A 19,752-nucleotide genomic window follows, 5' to 3' on the forward strand; every position below is an offset into this window, starting at 1 on the left:
ATTCTTGTTCTCCACTCCCTAAATGGCTGCTTAGCTCTGTTGCCTTTGAATCATTTATGAAGCCACCAACTGGGAGAGAGGGAAAGTTTATCCAGTCATGATCTTCCTCAGTGGCACCAGGCTAAAGTTTGTGCTTTGTGATAGGGTTTTTGTTTTTTTTTTTTTTTTTTTTTTTTTTTTTAATGTTCGTTTGTTGTCATGTACCCCAGGCTAACCTTGGAGTCTGAGGATAGCCTTGAGCCTCCTGGTCATCCTCAGGGCTGGACTCATAGATTGTGCCATAATAGCTGGCTTGTGGGATTTGTAGATCAGATCCAGGACTTCATGTGCACTAGGCAAGCACTCTACCAATGTGCTATGTCCCCGAGCCCCTGTGGTCTGGCTTTTGCTGTTCTTTGTATGTTGGTTTCATCTAGGCTGTAGACTCAACTACATGTCTAGAATAATGCCTGTATACTTGGCCCTTCTGTGTCCTTGCTTCCTCCCCCTAATTACTTCCAGCATCTTTTCTGCCTGGTTCCTCTCCCTTCTTTATTGTTTTCTTTGCTTTCTGGATAGGTTAAGTGCCTCTCCTTTTACACCCATAAGATTGATGTGTAGCTTTGCTAATTCACACAGTGGCACCATAATTACAAATACCTGTTTCTGGACTTCCCAGAAAGGGAACCCCTTTAGATGCTGTTTGTATTCTCCATTTTATTGTCTTCCTTTCCTTTCCTTTCCTTTCCTTTCCTTTCCTTTCCTTTCCTTTCCTTTCCTTTCCTTTGTTTTTGTTTTTATCAAGACAGGGTTTCTCTAGAATTCATTTTGTAGACTAGGCTGACCTCGAACTCTGAGATCTGCCTGCTTCTGCCTCCCAAGAGCTGGGATTAATGGCATGTGTCAACACTGCCTGGCTAGGAAGCTGAATCAAAACAAAAGATCAGGATGAGTCAAGGGACCTCAGGTGGTAGATGTAGAAAATTGGAACGAGAATGGAGCTTGCTATCAAACTACAAAACCTTTACAGACTGTCTGACTTGAGTCAGAGTTAGACACCAAGCATGGAAGTGGTACTCTCAATTATCATCACTAGGACATTTAAAAAAAAAGGAAGTATTCTGCTAGGCTCCTGGCAGGCTCTGTATGTAGCATAAACCTGACCCAGTGCTGTCTGGTATACCTTGCTTTCCAGATACTGATCCTAATGTCACCCAAAAAAATAGAAACTTTTTTGTCATTTGTAAGTTAGTTTTTTTTCTTTTCTTTAATTAGAGTCTCTTCTTTTCTTTAATTAGATGTATCCCTGAGGGAAAGAAAAGTTAACTTTTTAAACGAGAGAACCATTTTGCATTTAGAACTAATAAAATCCCCTATCCTTGCCTCTGTGTTCTGTCTGGTATGAGCACAAGCTATCGTTTTTCCCATTGAGGTCAAGGGCAGAGTTTTTACAACATTAATGGTAATGGGATACATTAGAGGAGGCTGGAGTCAGGTAAGGACTCTTTGTGGACACTTGGGGATTGTAATGCACCCGCTTGTCTATGGTAGAGCCTGGAGGGGTTTATCGTCCTCTTCAAACTAGGAAGGCCTTTGGGGAATGAAATTATTTAGTCTTTGCATTTGTGAACTTGTTGTAAAGTATATAGTCCTGTGTATGCTCTTGGTAAGTAGTTTTAAACGAATATTTGGGGATGTGCCTCTTTGTGTATGATGCTTAAGACTGAACCTCTGAGGAAATACATAAAGGTCAAGATTGGCCATTTGATTATTGTTTTATTAATAAGATCTTTGAGCAGCTGCAGAGTCAGATTAAAAAGGCCTTTCTTCGGGTTTCCGGATGCAGTATATGGAAATACATTTCCTTAATGTCTTTATTTTTTTCTCAAGGTATTTGATGAAAGGGCAGCCAATTTTGAAAACCATTCAGGAAGGCTTGGAGCCACAGCAGAGAAGGCAGCTGCCGTTGGTACGGCCAATAAATCGACAGTGGAAGGCATTCAGGCGTCTGTGAAGACAGCCCGAGAACTCACGCCCCAGGTTAGCTTTTGCTCGCTTTTCCTTTCAGTATCATAGTGTAATATTCAGGAAATGAAATCAATTATAGATGCTTTGTTAAGATCACATATTAAAAACAAAAGAGTATGTTGAGGGATGGGATGTAGGATGACTGCTGAGTTATCATAAAGGCTCTTCCAGAGGACCACACTTTGGTTCCCAGCATCCATGTCATGCTGCTCACAAGTGTCTGTGATTCTGTCTCCAATTCTTCTGATCTTCATGGGCACCTGCACTCATGTGCACATACCCACATACAATACACATACCCATACATAATTACAAATCATAAAAATAAATCTTAGAAACATGCATGTGGATCTAGGGAAATAGCTCAGCAGAGAAAGCACGTGCCACATAATTCTGTGCACTGGAGCCTGAATCCCCAGAACTCATGTAAAAGCCGTCATGGTAGCATATGTCTGTCATATGGTGCTCCTCAGAGGAGATGCTGGGTGGAGGCAGGAGAACCCCTGGGATTCTCAGGCCAGCGAGGCTGGCGTATTGATTCGGGAACAACGTCTCCAACAAGTTGCAAGGTGAGGACCAACACTAAGGTTGCCCTTTGACCTCCATACACATTTGTGCTACATATGTACCCACTCACACATATAAATGCTTGTATGCACATCTACATCATATATACACACACATTACACACTACACACACACACACACACACACACACACACCACATGCATATTTATATAATATTCACTGGGTCAAACTTGGCGACCTCTAGGATTTTTAACAGGACTTTGAACTTTTATACATTTTTGCATTGTTTGAATTTTTAAATAATGGTCAGTATTCTTTCAAAAGCAAAAGACAAGAGGTAAAGCAGCCTTCTTCCCTATCACACAGGTATAATAAGAAAATATTTGGATAATATTAAGAGAAAGTTTATTTAGTTTCTATCTTTCCACAGCATCTCTTTGAAGAGATTGAAAAAAAAATAGGTGTTTCCATTGCTTATTTTTCTTTTCTATCTAACTGCATAACTCAGGTATAGTTTGGTATCCATCATTATGGAACCAAACTATAGCCAGGAAGTTGGGAAACAAAAGGCTGGAAATGAAAGTTCTGATAAATCAGCCAGCTTCCTCTTCCCTCTCAAACCCCTCTTTTCTGAAGCAGGCTTTTGATTTGTAGTCACACTGGACTAAAACGATCTAATGCTAGGACGACAGGTGTACTAACCACAGCTGGCTAGCTTTCTTAGACACATTAGCTCAGCATTTAGTGTGAGGCTTTGCAGACTTGCTTTTTCCCCCATCTATTAATACAGAGAAATCATACTGGGAGTTCTGCTGGGCTATATAAGTCTGTGATTCTAGCTTTTTTTTTTTTTTTTTTTTTTTTAAGATTTTATTTATTTATTTTATGTGTATGAGTACACCATTGCTCTCTTCAGACACACCAGAAGAGGGCATCAGACCCCATTACAGATGGTTGTGAGCCACCATGTGGTTGCTGAGAATTGAACTCAGGACCTCTAGAAGAGCAGTCGGTGCTCTTAACAGCTGAGCCATCTCTCCAGCTCCCTGATTCTAGCTTTTGTTGAACTTCTCTGGGGAGGGGAGGGAAATGGTCCTTGTGTGTGTGCCCATGTTGCCTGTTTCTCCGGTTTCCTTCCCTTTCTCTTTCCCATCATTAGGTATGGAACCCAAGGCAAATGCCTTCCACCACCATGGAGTTACATGCCTCAGTCCATGTGGAAAAGTCACACTCGTTTAATAAAAAGCAAAAATGTTGTTAAGAGTGGATCTTGTTAGGAAGACCAGGCTGGTCTTGAACTCACACCAGTTCCTCTAGTGTTGGGATGGAGGCATGTGCCACTATGCTGGCTTTATCTAGCCTTTTCAGAAAAATCTCATAAAATACGAACTTTTTTTTCCTCTTTCCACCATCTGTTAGCATAGCATACATGCAAACCCATATGCAGTGCCCTCTGGCTGAGGGGCACAGAAGAGAATGTCATCAGTTTAGGATGTAAAAGCTGATTTATTTATTATATTGTTCAAATGTTCTTTTTTTTTTTTTATTAAAGAGATTTTCTCTAAAACAAATCTTTATTTTTTTTTTTTATGTATATGAGTACACTGTAGCTGTCTTCAGAAATACCATAAGAGGGCATCGGATGCCATTGCAGATGGTTGTGAGCCGCCATGTGGTTGCTGGGAATTGAACTCTGGACCTCTGTAAGAGCAGTCAGTGCTCTTAACTGCTGAGCCATCTCTCAGAACAAAAGTGAGATTAAGAAAAACAACAACAACAAAAAACCCAGAAAAACAAACAACAACAACAACACCCCCAGAAAGACAGAAGTTTAAGGGCTACAGTCATTTGGGCACAATAAGTCTCCTCCTTTTCTGAATTATTCAGAAAAACCAACTTTTCCTTTACTTTTTTCTACCTCTATTCCAACATGTTTTCTTTAACACTTTGGGCTTTCCTGCCAATATTTTGGTTTTGCTTTTTTTCTAAAGCACCTCTCCTTCCCATGTGCTGCTTGTCTCCCATGTGTTTGACCTCTCTGCCAGCTTAGATGACTTCTGTCTTCTCCTTCGTTCGACTCCTCCAGGTAGCTGCTGGTTTTACAGCTTGCCTGTGCTGTGCTTTTTCTTTTAAACTATAATACAGTTGTCTTTGTGCTTCCAAAAACAAACAAACAAAAAAAAACAATGCAGAAAACTAGACCTAAAACTCCCGCTTTGGAAAGATTGAGGACTTGAGAGACAGATCTGGGCTCAGATGTTTCCTAGCTTCTTCTTCTGTGATGTTTACTCCTTCACAGTGCAAAGTTTGAGGAATAAACACACACGTGTATACACTATGCACTGCCAGGCACTCAGGATTTTTTCCCCCAACACTGACACTGACTGCCTGGGAACCTCTTGGGTGTCTTGATTTTTGTAGCTTGGAAGTGAAGGTGTTAACCTACCCCACCTCTCATGGGGTTGTAGTAAAATCGGTATGTATGAATGTGAAAGCAGTTTGTGAAAGCAGATATTTTAGTTAATATTATTCTAAAAGAATTTTGAGTAATTGGTTAATTGTGTATTTTAATCACTATTATTCATTAATCAATTTGAATAATGTTTTGTTGCACGCTAATATTCTATTTTATAGACAAGGTTTTACTATGAAGCCCCGATGGCCTGGAATTTCACTGTGTAGAATGGATTGGTCTTGAACTCAGAGTTCTGCCTGCCTGTCTCCCCAGTGCAAGGATTAAAAGCATGTGTACAACCCCCAGCAATCAATCAATCAATCAACCAATTAATCTCTCTCTCTCCCTCTCTCTCTCTCTCCCTCTCCCTCCCTCTCCCCCTCCCCTCTCCCTCTCCCCTCTCTCTCCCCTCTCCCCTATGGCCTTGGTATGTAGATTGTCCAGGCTACCATTTCAGTTTGGAGTCCTTCAGCCTGCTTCAGCCTGTTTTCACTTCCAAGTGCTGACATTTAGGGGATTATACCACCACATTCAGTTTTTTTTTTTTAAGATTTATTTATTATATGTGAGTACACTATAGCTGTCTTCAGACACTCCAGAAGAGGGTGTCAGATCTCCTTATGGGTGGTTGTGAGCCACCATGTGGTTGCTGGGACCTTTGGAAGAGCAGTCAGTGCTCTTAATCGCTGAGCCATCTCTCCAGCCCCCACATTCAGTTTTTAACACAAATTTTGCCTAGGCTGCATTTTGAACTTGAAAATCCCCTGCCTCAGGCTGGGAATTAGAGGATTGAAGTACCTTGTCTAACTACATTTACATTTTTTAAGATGAAAGAGTTGATATCAAGACATTAACTATTAAGTATATGTCAGTTTTGTTGTTCTTCTGAAATATTAAATGAATGCTCATTTACTTTGACACCTTATTTTTTTTCCTTAGAACTAGGGAAGGGCCCACTCTGGTGTATGCTCATGGTATCAGACTTAATGCATTTAGCCTGACGAGGCTTGCCAATTTTGGTTTTCTAGTGCCATCTATAGGTGAAATGGAGAAAAGCTTTACTCTGGGTTTGTATTTGGACTGTGCTGGCACCCTGGTATTTGAAAATTGCTTTGTTATTGACAGGTCATCTCAGCTGCTCGGATCTTACTGAGGAACCCTGGTAACCAGGCTGCTTATGAACATTTTGAGACCATGAAGAACCAGTGGATTGATAATGTTGAAAAAATGACAGGTAGAGTTCTGCAGAATGCCTTTGGGCTGATGCATGAGTTCTAAGGACCTCAAGCAGGACCGGTTATATCAGCTGTAATTGGATAAAGGGACAGTCAGGGCTGGACAGTGTGCTGGGCCCCGATTAGGCTGTTGAGCAGTGGCGGCTTCTCATTCAAGCTCTGCTACTTTGTCGGATGAGAGGCTGTGTGAGCGTCTTTATTTGAGAACCGCCCTCCGGTGTGATGTTCATTGTTATAGCCCCTATCTTCTCTTTGAATAGTGTCTTTGCTCAGTCCCAGCTAGAGTTTGGTTTCAGAGGCGGGGAGGCGGTGTTTGTGGATACAGTAAGTGTCCCTGTCATTTTCAGAGGGTTCACATTTCAAGGAACCACAATAGCTACCATTTAACCCAGCTTGTCTCAGAGTTTCCTCCAACTTATCAACTACATAGTTCTAAAAAAAAAAAAGAGAGAGGAGACATCTGTGCCTGTACGACTGCAGAAGTGCCTCTGAGTTTTCTGAGTTCTCTGTAGAGGGACAGGACAGAAGGGCAGAAATGAGGAGTGTAGGCTCTTCGCTGTCCCTGTAGAACCTGCTGTCAGGGGTCTACAGCAGCCAGTGATGAAAGCGGAGCTCCCAAAGTGTCGAAAGCTAGGTAACAGAAGTAAGAAACAGGCTGTTAGGTTACTGGAGTCCTCCGTGTGGCTCGTCTTAGGCACTTCAAGCTGCCAACAATCAACAGGTGGTGGAGAGTGAGCCGGGAAGGGAGAGAGTGTTATTAGCAGATACTGTGCTGGTGATGCGGTGAAGGTTTCAGACAGTCCGGTTCCTCCTGATGTCTTTGCGTGTCTGCTTGTCTGTGGTGGATTTAAGAGGGCCAGTGACCACGGTCAGTATAAATCCTGAGGCCAAATGACCTTCTGGGCTGTGCTGCTTGCACTTCTGTTTTTTAAAGTTATTTTGTTCTCTTGAAAGCTCTCAATTTTGTAGTAAGAGCTTTGAACTGAGAAGAGAATTCTGAGTGTTGAACTTTCTCATGAGATGCAAACAGACAACAGTGTTTTCGAATCTTTGTTCTTCTAAAAGCAAATTCAGCTCCATTTCTGTTCTCCTGACAGGGCTGGTGGACGAGGCTATTGATACCAAGTCTCTGTTGGATGCTTCTGAAGAAGCAATTAAAAAAGACCTGGACAAGTGTAAGGTAGCCATGGCCAATATTCAGCCTCAGATGCTGGTCGCTGGAGCAACCAGTATTGCTCGTCGGGCCAACCGGATTCTGCTGGTTGCTAAGAGGGAGGTAGAGAACTCTGAGGACCCGAAGTTCCGAGAGGCTGTGAAAGCTGCCTCTGATGAACTGAGCAAAACAATCTCCCCCATGGTGATGGATGCCAAGGCTGTGGCTGGAAACATCTCTGACCCTGGTAAGGAACAGTGCATGGTGCCTTTCATTCCAATTGCGAGGCTAACTCGGTGGAAATAGGGAAAGAGTGGTTATCCACAACCACTGTATATAAAATCTGGGAGGGAACATATGGACACTGCCTGGTTTGGGGCTCTCTCTCTCTTGTCATCTCAACACCCAGGAGGCTGAAGCAGAAGGATAGCTGTCAGTTTGAGGTCAGTCAGGGCAGAGTTACAGAATGCAGACATTTAGGCTTTCTTTTGTTCAATATTTTTGCGGTCTTGTGAGGCCTTTCAGTTTCTGGATCATGTTCTCTACCATTTCCTGATACTGTCTGACTTGCTATCCCTGCTGATAGTCCTAATTTTGGAAATTTTAAAATAAATGCTAGTTATCTGCCAACCATTTAGTTCATGAGGCTGCTATCACGTCTCTTTTTACTTTTCTTGCATATGCTGCTCTTTGTAGAGAATTTTGTTTTTGTCAGATCTAGAGGGCTTCAAGTAACTTTGGCCTCTTAGGCCCTACATGAGAGAATTTGAATTTTCTTCAGCTACATTTTGACCATAGTTTTAGTACCACCAAAGGAGTGAATAGTTGCAGCCACTTGATTGGGTTGCAAATCATGTATATTCCTTTCTTTTTGGAAACCAACATTTTCCATCTCAACAGTGAGAATCTAGGCTGCTAGACTCACTTCTGGCCTCGGCAGACTCTTTCTCAAATTCCCAGTCCTCCATCTCTGTGGATGGATTTTGTCTCCTAATTGGAGTTTCTCATAGCTTAGCAGTTCAAGATAAGGGTTAACACGCTGAACGCCAACTAGAGCACAGATGTAGACAGAAAGGTGAGATGGACTCTGGGGAGTTAGGAACCTAATCAGAAACTGCCATCTCCCATGCTCTGCACTCCTCAGACCTATCTCATGACTGCCTCATCATAAGAGAAGTGATGGGTACTGCCCAAGCCTAGCATTCACACCCAGCATTCTCCAAGAACTTGTTACTTTTACAGTCCAAAGGCATCCCCACCACTGTAGGAGCAGCCATCCTGTGACACTTCCTCAGGGCCTCTGACTTGTCCTCCTTCCTTTTCCCATGCCCATGATTCCCCCTGGCAGCTCCACATCCAACCTTGTTAGTGGGAACCAGTTCTTCTGCTGGACAGGCAGTGCTCTGGGCACTGACCTACCCAGCTGAAAATGAGTGTCTTGTGTTTAGGCCTGCAAAAGAGCTTCCTGGACTCAGGATATCGGATCCTGGGAGCTGTGGCCAAGGTCAGAGAAGCCTTCCAACCTCAGGAGCCTGACTTCCCGCCTCCTCCACCAGACCTTGAACAGCTACGAGTAAGTAAGCGCAGAGAGATGGGGAGAATTGAGCAGCAAGTGGCAGCATGTGTGAGAGATAGGTCTGCTTTTACAGTCTCCATTTCCAGGTGGCTTCTGTAGCTTTTATGTGATTAACTAGAGGCAGGTCTTGATTTTCATTCCTAAGTTGAGTGGAATCATAAGCCAGCACTTGTGCATGAACTTCCATGAAATTAGCCTGTGTGACAGACAGGCTGAGAATGGAGGAGAGGTAAGTGTAGTTGGGATGAATTGATGAGATGTGACTTGTAGTAAAATAGTTTGTACATGCGTGGTGAGACTTGCTAAGGGGAAAATTGCAGAATTAGAACCTTGTTAGGTTCTTGCCTTTCTCTCTCTTAGTAACAAAAGTAGTATTTACTCCTAAAATTATAAAGTATTGTGTATGTGCTCTCTCTCTCTCTCTCTCTCTCTCTCTCTCTCTCTCTCTCTCTCTCACACACACACACACACACACACACACACACACACACACACACACAGAAGTACATTTTCTTGAGGAAGACAGAGATCAACTTTAGGTATTGTCCCTCAGGAGCCGTCCACATTAGTTTTGGAGCCAGGATGTCTCACTGGGATGCAGGGCTTGCCATTTTTTGGGTAGGTTAGCTGGCCAGTGAGCCCAAGAGATTTGCTCGTCTCTGCCTCCTCAATTATAAGCACACACTGCCATGCTGGGTTGCTGTTTTTGTTTTGTTTTCTTTTTTGAGTCAGGGTTTCTCTACATCGTCTTGGTTGTCCTGGAACTTAACTCTGTAGACCAGGCTGGCCTTGAGTTCACAGAGATCCACCTGCCTCTACCTCCTGAGTGGTGGGATTAAAGGCATGCGCCACCATTGCTGGCCCATGATGAGTGTTTTACTTGGGTGCTCAGGATCAACGAGGGTCTTCATGCTGGCATGGCAAGTACTCTCCTGTCTCCTTAGACCAAGAAATGTTTCTGTGTTTTTAAATCAGACTCGAATTTCAAATTTTTAAAACTTTAAAAAAAAATTTTATGCGTATGGATGCGTCGCACTGCTCGCATGCCTAGTGCCCTCAGAACCCAGAAGAGGGTATTGGATGCCCTGGAACCGTAGTTGTAGATGGTTGTGAGCAGCCATGTGGATGCTGGGAATTTGAACCCATAGTTTCTGGCAGAGCAACAAGTGCTCTTAACTGCTCAGCCATCTCTCTAGGCCCTCAAATCTTTTCGTAATTCTTTTCCATCAAGTACCATGAATACATTTACCATATATCATCTTTCCCATGATGTACTTGGGGAGTATCTTTTAGTTACAAATCCTAGAAACAAAGACAGTAATGGTCATGTACACAGGTATTTACTCCAAGTAATACATCTAGAAATAGGTTAAGACAAGAATTATATTTACTATATATATATAATATACTATATATATTTACTATATATATAATATAACTTATATTATATTATTTTGGTATGTTTTCTTATTTAATGTCAGTAAAAGAAGTCAGATTGGTTAATGACTAAATTGGGTCACTATACATAAGTAGGATTGGTGGTCCACAGTTTTCAACATTTCTTTACACTTTCCAATGAGGCTTTTGATGATGAGATTCCTGGTAAGTGGCTTCTTTGAGTCATGACATTTAGAATTAGGGGCATTGAGATCACATGGCAGATGCAGAACTTGAGGCTCCAGTGGGAAGTTACTGACTCTTATTTGCCCTTTGACAACCAGAACCAGAACCAGGTCTTAAATCTTCTATGGGGATTGGCTTTGGGAATCACTGATCTGGTAATGTTATGTATGCCTCCCATGGGATATGAGCAACACATAGCTGCTGATTTCTTATAGAGAGAGAGAAAAAAAGTTTTTATTGATACTGCACAGATGTCCTCATGGTTCAGTGTTGATGGTCTTACATGGTGTCTACGTGGGCCGATTTCCTAGGTTGGTTTTGGTAGTAGCTCCCTGGGCTTTACTTACAACCTGCTTTATTCACATTTGTAGCTAACTGATGAGCTGGCTCCTCCTAAACCACCTCTGCCTGAGGGTGAAGTCCCTCCACCCAGGCCCCCACCCCCAGAAGAGAAGGATGAAGAGTTCCCTGAGCAGAAAGCTGGTGAGGTGATTAACCAGCCAATGATGATGGCCGCCAGGCAGCTCCACGATGAAGCTCGGAAATGGTCTAGCAAGGTAAGCCCCGAGACTTTCCTTGCTGGGGATGCGTGCCTTTTCCCAAAGGATGGAGAACACCCCAGGAAGAAGTCCATGTGACCACTTTGCTTCTTGCTCAGTTCCTTCATTTCAGTGTGTTTTTACCAGCGATTTAGTGAGAAGTCTCTAGTGTTTGATGGCTTGCCTTTGCCTGGGCAGAAGTAAAAGCTGAGATGTCAGTGGCTAAAGAAGAGAGTCTGGTCCCTTTGTCCAGTAGAGTGTCAGCTGTACTGATTCCTGACATCTGGGGTCTTTTTAAGAAACTGGTTATCCTTTCTCAGAATCATCTTGTGCTTTTTCTCTACTTAGGAATGCCCCAGGTTATGTTCAGCTCCGATAATTTAAAATTCTAACTATTCCTGTGGCTGAGATCTGGGTGCAGTCCAGTTCTACCGCATGTCTATATCTCACCTTTTCCCATCACTGCAAACGAGTAGTTGGTTTTTTTTTCTTAGAGCAAAATCCTGCTGCTCATCTGCCAGTGAGGATGTGGTTCTTAGCTCTAGACTGTAAGGAATCCGGAATCTAGCTTTTCATTCCCACTATATTCCTATATATTCATCTTAACTGAATGTACTTCCCAGAGGAAGTTAATCTTGTGTTGTTGTTGGATTTTTTTCTTCAGGCTGAGAAGTTGACCTTGGTTTGTTCTTTCTATTTTGTTTTGTTTGTTTCTTGTTTTGTTTTGTTTTTCAAGTCATGGTTTTTCTGTGTAGCTCTGGCTACCCTAGAACTCAATCTGTACATCAGGCTGGCCTGGAACTCAAGAGATCCATCTGCCTCTTTTCTTGAGTGCTGAGATTAAAGGCAAGTGCCACCACTGCCAATGTAACCTTGGAGCCCAGTCTTAGGAGTGGCAACTTTGCTGGTGTTGGATCTGACCAGTGGAATTATTTATAATGGTATCTCTCCAACACTCCCAGGATCATGTAGCACAATCCTAATGTGAATGGACAGTGGGTGACAACAGGATTGATTTCCTCCAAAGAAAATGGAAATGTAGTTATAATAAGCCTGCACATATTGTGAGAATATATGTGGAATATAAAGGGTCAGACAGCACCGGCCCATATAGTTGCCCCACTATGCTCAGTGTGTTCATAAGTCCTGGCCAGAAGGTCTGATTTCATGAGTTCCCTGACTTTTGAGTTGTACAAAGATAGGAACTATATGAACTATATATGGTTTGGGAAGGTATATGTGTTTGTATCTGTCGTTCTGACTTTGGGCAGCTTGTTACTCTGAATGTTAGCAGCAGTCAACTGGTCTTTTCCTTCAAGGAATGGGGAGGAGCCTTGGTTGAGGCAGTTTAGGTGAAAGGATTGGTGGTTACCTAACCCCTTGTTGGCCCTGTGTCTTCCAATTTGATTGCTACTTTGAGGTGGCTTTTGTGTTTAGGATAATTTTTGTTGTTGTTTGAGATTTTGCCTGCATGTATGTCTGTGCACCACATGTGTGCAATGCCCATGGAAGCCAGAAGGTGTCAGATCCCCTGGAATTGGAATTAGAGATGGTTGTGAACCATCATGGGGGAGGTGGGAACTAAATCCAGGTCCCTGAGGACAGTAGTCCATGCTCTTAACCATTGAGCTATCTTTCTAGCCCCCAGAATTTCTGTTGTTAATTTAAAAGTTTTTCTGTTTCTCGAGACAGTCTCATGACTCATTGCTCCCCAACCCGGTCTTTTTGCCTCTGCCTCTGGAGTACTGTTAGGGTAACACTTTTAGGAACCTTAAATAACATTCCGTATAAACACTCATTTCCCCCTGGTTACAGATTCTTGGTGTAAACCATTTTTCACCAGTCTTTTTTATAAATGGCTCGGCTTCATTCGAGCAATTCCTTTTCTCTCCATTCCAGCTTGTTTTTAGCATCTGTTTTATCTTCCTAGCCTCTTAGAATCCCTGTTTTTGGTACAAAACCCACTTTCTTTCCTTCTTGGTTCCTGGTCTTTCATAAGCAACCACTTGGGTTCATATGAGGCTCCTCTGAGCTTAGCCTCATTTAGTTGCCAAGTCCATGTGTTACCTGATCTGTGTACCAGTAAGCTGAGTTTGGGGTGAGAAGCTGTTTTCAACAAAGGAGAGAGTTAGGCTCTACTCACAAGGTGGCACTTTCAGTTGCTGCAGTGAGATACTGTGGAAGCGTTGTCTCTGAAGACATTTTTAAGGAGGAAGACAGTCCGAGGTGTAGGGTTTTCACTGCTCTAGGAACTAGATGAGTGTCTTCTTGGGCCCCTCAGAGCTAGCTGGGTGGTTGTAGGGTATTTGGTAAACCTTCACTTTTGTCTCCTGGTTTGCTACCTTTGACATACCATTTCTAACATGGAACTTCTGATCCCTGAAGGAAATAGTGAGAGTCTGGGAGCTGCAGAGCTGTGCTCCTGGATGATGGAATAGTGATTTAGGAGGATGCTCAGTGTTTCCTTCCAAACAGCTTACATGACTGGCTTCACTTTTCTCCTCTAGAGTCTCTGTAAAGGTAATGGCTACTGGGTTGTTTGGCTCCCCAAACATGTGATTGTGGTCAAATTCAACTTCAGCAGCGAGTATATAGCCCCTGCCCTCTGTGGAAACATTTTGCTGGATCAAATTTCTCCACTTATCTCAAGGAGACTTAGGCTGGAGGCTGAGTTCCTGTCTTTGAATCTTGGTTCCCATGGCTCCTGGAGAGCATGCCATTTTCTTTCCCATCCCAGGCAAGCTTTGGTAACTAAACCAGCTGAAGCTCCGTTCCTGAGTCCTGTTGTTCTTACTAACACTATCCCTGTTTCTCACCCTTCCCGCCATCGACAAAGCCGGGTATCCCAGCCGCTCAGGTGGGTATAGGAGTTGTAGCTGAGGCAAATGCGGCTGATGCTGTTGGGTTCCCTTTCCCCTCTGACATGGAAGACGATTACGAACCTGAGCTGCTGTTAATGCCATCTAATCAGCCGGTCAACCAGCCCATTCTGGCCGCGGCTCAGTCCTTGCACCGGGAAGCTACCAAGTGGTCTAGTAAGGTACTGATCGGTACCCCCAGTTGGGGGCTGCTCCAAATGCATCCGGCCATGTGCAGCCTTGACACCTTGCATCACTCATTATCTGTGCGGGTCCTGTGAGTCTGAGCCGGGCGGGCAATTGTCTGTCTGCACCTTGTTGTTAGGGCTGGCTTCACAAGTTTGATAGGTTTGCTAATGCCCAACTGAATTGCATTTATGTTTGTGGAATACAAGGATATGGGGGTCACTTTCCAAAGAATTTCCACCCCCCCCCCTTTTGTGGCCAATACTGGAGCTATAAACTCCTTGGGAAGCTGTAGCTGCATCTCTTGGTGACTTCTAGGTCAGGAGCCATTGGGGACACTCTGAGTTCCCCTAGCTTGACCACTGAGCTTTGCTTGGCTCCCACTGACCTTTCACTGATGGCTCAGCAGAGTTGATCAGAATAAGCAGTAGCTTTATCTGGCAGACTCAGGAGGACTGCTTGCTGCCCTGCACCTGGCTGTGTGACAGATGCTGGCCCTCATGGGAGCCCACAGGTGTCTCAGAGGCATTGGAAGTGGCCACAGGGAAAGCTCAAGTTAGGTGACAGAGCCTTGGGTTCATTTGGAGAGCTGAGGCATAGAAGTGATCACGTTTATTTCCTCTTTAAAGATGGCATGTTGCAAGAAAGAGCCTGAAGATGGTGGGTAATAACTAACTCTGGCATTGTGCTGTCTTCTAACCAATGTCATGTAATCCTAAATTACATCAGGTCTACGCTGGAAGTTTGTCCAGAGGGCTTCATCTAACACAAGCCTCTCCCCATGACTTCCTCCCAAACCTGTGTTCTCTTGCCTCAGTTTATTTCCCGAGACATTTTGTACTTTCAAAGCACTAATGACGAGCCAGTTCATGGTGCCTTTCGAGCTCTTGCAAGAGTACCCTGAGTGGCATGGTTTGTGTGTGCCTCACTGCATTATATAGAAATCGAAAAGCATGAGGGGAAAAATGAGTGGGGCCTGGCCATTCAGGTAGTTTTAAATAGTGTAGTTGCTATATAATTTTAGGTTGTTAAGGATATAAATTACTCAAATATTTCCTTACTTATAATCCACGAGAGTTTTAAGTGAACCAATTGCCAAATTTCATATAAACTGCCATTAATAAGAGGAGGTTCCATTTACAGCCTGACTCAGGCTTATTTATTTGATTCCTCCCTCAGCACCCTAGGTGAACATTCCTCAATTGGAGGCTTCATGAAGCTGATGGGACAGAATAATTGATTTGTAACCTTTTTTAAATGTGGGATGATTAAAATAGTATGACAGGTCAAGAGGCAGTAGAGAGCAAAGTAGTCTAGATGAAAAACTATCCAGTTCTCTTGTGTTTCTCACTTAGGCTGAGAATCATTACCTGGGGTTTTAAGTTCTAGTGAAGTTGTACAAGTACTTGACTGCTTTTTACAAGAGCAAAGATGAAGAGGATGCTTTCAGCATCTGGAAAGCCTCCTCAGTGTTCTCCCTCTCTGGCCGCCTCCCCTGCTTTCTCCCCTATTATAGACGTGAAGATGCCTGTATGAGCGGCTCCTTGGCTCTGGCCCTATGTTATTGACACAATTAACCTGGAGATGCTCAAGTGCTTGTCCAGTGCTGCGCCTGGGGCACCCATGTTGCCCTTTCAGACTAATATCTGGGTCTTGTTTTCATCCAGGATATTCTCTCATGAGTGCTGGGGCAAGAGCCCTGTCTCTCTCTTCTGCTTCTCCAGTGCTTTCTATTACCCCAAACAGTACTCCCCCCATTTCCTGGCCTTCCAGAGGGCTGCTAGAGCAGCAGGCTTCCTCCCGGTTTTCTACTTTCCTTAACTTGGCTGGTGTGTAGGCAGAGCTCATGCTGTATCTATGCTTCTCTCTAGGGCAATGACATCATTGCAGCAGCCAAGCGCATGGCTCTGCTGATGGCAGAGATGTCTCGGCTGGTAAGAGGGGGCAGTGGTACCAAGCGGGCACTTATTCAGTGTGCCAAGGATATCGCCAAGGCCTCTGATGAGGTGACGAGGTTGGCCAAGGAGGTTGCCAAGCAGTGCACAGATAAGCGGATTAGAACCAATCTCTTACAGGTACTTGGGAAATAGGCTGTGTGTGAGTGTGTCCACGGTGGTGGGGGATGGGATGAGAGGAGAGAGAGAACGAGTGGGGAGGGAGGGAACAAGAGAGACAGCACCTACGTGGGAAGCATGGATGATGAATGTGAGGGAAAAAGTAGAGGGAAGTGGGTTAATAGGAAGAGGCACTCAAGAAGGGAAAGCGACAGCATTAAGGGCAGTGTGTGGATACAAAGCTTTATTTCTTAACCCAGTAGAATTTGAACCATTTGGTCAGGACTGATGGTAGGGATTAGAACTACTGTATTTGTGCTGCTCTTTTATTGAGTACTTTCTGCATGTCACCAACTGGAAATGGAGCTGGGTATGAACTTGTGGGCAAGAGAGCCAACAAACATCAAATGAAACTTTCTCTTTAGGTATGCGAGCGAATCCCAACTATAAGCACCCAGCTCAAAATCCTGTCCACAGTGAAGGCCACTATGCTGGGCCGGACCAACATCAGTGATGAGGAGTCTGAGCAGGTATGTGCTGCTGCTCTGGATTCTCTGTCTCAAGCTTCTTTGCTGCTTAATTTCAGCTTTAGGACAAACTCACCTCTGAATTGAGAATTCAGCAACTCTCTTGCCTTATCTCCCCTTGGGTGGGCCTTACTGAGTCACACGCCTAATTGTATGGTAGAGAGCACATCTTAGGTAGCACTGCGTACAGAGGACCCATCATTATTTTATAAGTTAAAATGAGAGAGATAATCAGTCCCCACTAGGTAGACCAACTGCTCTGACCTCTACAGAGGCTATGGGTACCGTGATACAGGGAGGATATGCTTCCTGCTGCTGACACTACCATTACTTTAATCCAGTAGCTCTCATCTCCATTACCATGGGAGCTTCATCAAAATCCCTACCTTCCAAATATTGTAAGCAGAATTGGGTCCTGGATTGCTTTCCTTGGTAGGGTGTCTTGTGCCTAAAGATAGGAGAAGTTGGGAAATGAAAGGCAGGACTGGGATTAATGCTAAATCACATCAAGTTAATCACATCATGCATGTTAGGACTATGTGTTTAATGAAATTTAAAAAAAAAAAAAAAAAAAAAGAAGCCTGTGTAGACTGGAACAAACTGAGGATATAAGTGAAAAGTCTTGAGCTGGACCCTGACTTTGTTGTATGAGTTTGGCTGGCAAGGATATAAGCCTTTCCGGGCCTGAGACCTTTCCTAAGAAGGAAGTGGACCAATGTTTGGAATTTAGACTGTAGGTACTTCTCCCAGAGCCCTTTGAATTTTATGCATACATTTCACTCATGGGATACATTTCCCCGCTTAGGGAAACTCTATGGCCTTCCTTAAATCCTCAAAAGATCTATGACTTACAGCTAGTTTGCTGTTTTAAAGAATGAAGTAGTTGGGCTGGAGAGATGGCTCAGAAGTTAAGAGCACTGGCTGTTCTTCCATAGGTCTTGAGTTCAATTCCTAGCAACCACATGATGGCTCACAACCATCTGTAATGAGATCTGATGACCTCTTCTGGCCTGTAGGCATACATGCAGGCAGAACACTGTATACATAATAAATACATCTTAAAAAAATATTTGAGTTGTCTGGGTGTGAGTAGACAGCCAACTAGATCCCCATCTTCTAGTTTGGTGTTTTGAAAAATAATGTACCATTTTTAAGGGTGGATTAGCTTGATTATTTTCATTCATTGCTTTTGAAATGCATCCTGTACTAAATAGTGGAGAGCAGTGAAAAAACTAACAAAAATCTCTGCCCTATGCAACTTAAAGAATACAGACAGATAAATTAAACCAAACTACCCCTCCCCCAAACACCAAAACCAACTGCCAACTAAGAAAACAAAACCCACCTCCAAGCAATCTAGGTACAGTATATAGCATAAATTAATGATGGATTTTATGAAGAAAATATCTTCAAGTAAAGAATGCTGGGACACTGGAGGGGGAGTCTGGCATACTTGGAAGAAAAGTGTTACAGGTAGAGGACATAGCAGGAGTCCTGAAAGAACACCACCTTTCAAAATTATGCACTTTCAGGAATTAGTGCATGCTGTCAGCCATACAAAGACACAGTGCAGTCATTGATACACGAGCCAAATTGTATAAACATTGCTGTTTATATAGTTAAACTACCGGTGGAGGAGGGGGATCTGGTACAGGGCTTAACTGCAGCCCACTCCTGGCAGCGAGTGCTGCGTTAGGGACTATAGTAACAGGGCTCTCCTATTGCAGGCCACAGAGATGCTGGTTCATAATGCCCAGAACCTCATGCAGTCTGTGAAGGAGACTGTGCGAGAGGCTGAAGCTGCTTCAATCAAAATCCGAACAGATGCTGGCTTTACTCTGCGCTGGGTCAGAAAGACTCCCTGGTACCAGTAGGCACCTCGTCAAATCTGGCTGGTACATACACCTCTGCTAAAGGGAAGAGAACCATCTTGAGTTCCAGAAGCCATTCGTCAGGAATGGAAAAATCAATCCCTGGCTTCACACACCAGAAAGGAATGGGGCCTCTTCACATAGAAACATTTATACTCTTGTCATGGACACTTTGAAATGTGTCTCTCTATAAACCCTGTACTTTCAGTTACTATGTGCACTCTCTCCCATGGATTTTACAGAAGCTCAGAATAAGCGTGAACACTAGCCGGAAGCCCTGCTCTGCCCCCGGGGGTCATTTCTGTGTTTACGGTTCACCAACTCCCTTTCCCCACTTTAGGCTCTCAAGACCTAGAGCTGAGGCAAGTCTAAATAACTGTGCTTCCAAAGTTATTTTGGGTTTCCCCCCCTGCTGCTGACCCTGCCTACCTTCTCTGGGCTGTGCATCATTGCTGCAGGAAAAAGTGGTCTCTGGAGAGTTCCAACTTGTGCGGCCTGGATTCATTTCCTGCTTTCTCCCAGTGTAACCCTAGTTCCTCACAATGGAAAACCAACTTTCACTGTTGTGAGGAAATCATTATTTCTGTCTTTACCATGCCACTAACTAGTATGTGTTATGGAAACTTCCTGTCTCACATCCTGCCTTGTTTGGTTGCCAAGGCAACCATCCTGTAAACACACTGGTGCTCTGCCACTAGAGGAACAGAGTCGCTGGGGTGTTATCCTGCCCATCCTCCCAGTGGGGCCACTCCCAGATCTTATATGCTTTGTCACTGCCAGTAGACGTCTGTGCTGAGGCCTTAGCATTCATTCTTCACTCTTATTTTCTTTAATTTCTGAGCTGAAGTGCTGCATTTACTTTTAACCAAATCATCCTAGGCTTTGGCAGTCTTCTGTATGCTTCTTAAACAAGACTTTAAAGATACATAGGTATGTGTTTGTCTGTAATCCCTCCATCCCCCATTTTTTTTTTTTTTTTTTTTTTTTTTAAGACTGGGTTTCTTTTTGTTGTCCAGGCTAGTCTGGAACTTCCTGATTAAAGTGGTCTACCTGTGTCAGCCTGTTAGCTCCTACCATCACACTTGACTTTGCTTGTAACTTTGAAAGGTTCATTCAAAATTGAGACCTAAGAATTAGGGC

The 19,752-nt window shown here is 43.6% G+C and overlaps 1 protein-coding gene across 3 annotated transcripts in view; it reads left to right on the top strand.

Moving 5' to 3' along the window:
• Positions 1-19,594, top strand: part of Vcl (vinculin) — a 95,669-nt gene extending 76,075 nt beyond the window's left edge. For 2 of the 3 annotated variants that reach the window (XM_021182424.2, XM_029468925.1), the window contains exons 14-21: positions 1,870-2,019; positions 6,116-6,224; positions 7,323-7,625; positions 8,827-8,951; positions 10,949-11,134; positions 16,032-16,235; positions 16,640-16,744; positions 18,469-19,594. In XM_021182424.2, the coding sequence (XP_021038083.1) occupies positions 1,870-2,019; positions 6,116-6,224; positions 7,323-7,625; positions 8,827-8,951; positions 10,949-11,134; positions 16,032-16,235; positions 16,640-16,744; positions 18,469-18,615 (1,329 nt within the window). In that variant the 3' untranslated portion in view covers positions 18,616-19,594. Of the gene's footprint in view, positions 1-1,869; positions 2,020-6,115; positions 6,225-7,322; positions 7,626-8,826; positions 8,952-10,948; positions 11,135-13,952; positions 14,157-16,031; positions 16,236-16,639; positions 16,745-18,468 lie in introns of all 3 variants that reach the window. The other variant, XM_029468926.1, reaches the window with a different exon arrangement.
• Positions 19,595-19,752: the final 158 nt, after the last annotated feature.

Source organism: Mus caroli, chromosome 14, assembly GCF_900094665.2.
Source record: "Mus caroli chromosome 14, CAROLI_EIJ_v1.1, whole genome shotgun sequence".
In the NCBI taxonomy this organism is placed as follows: Eukaryota; Metazoa; Chordata; class Mammalia; order Rodentia; family Muridae; genus Mus; species Mus caroli.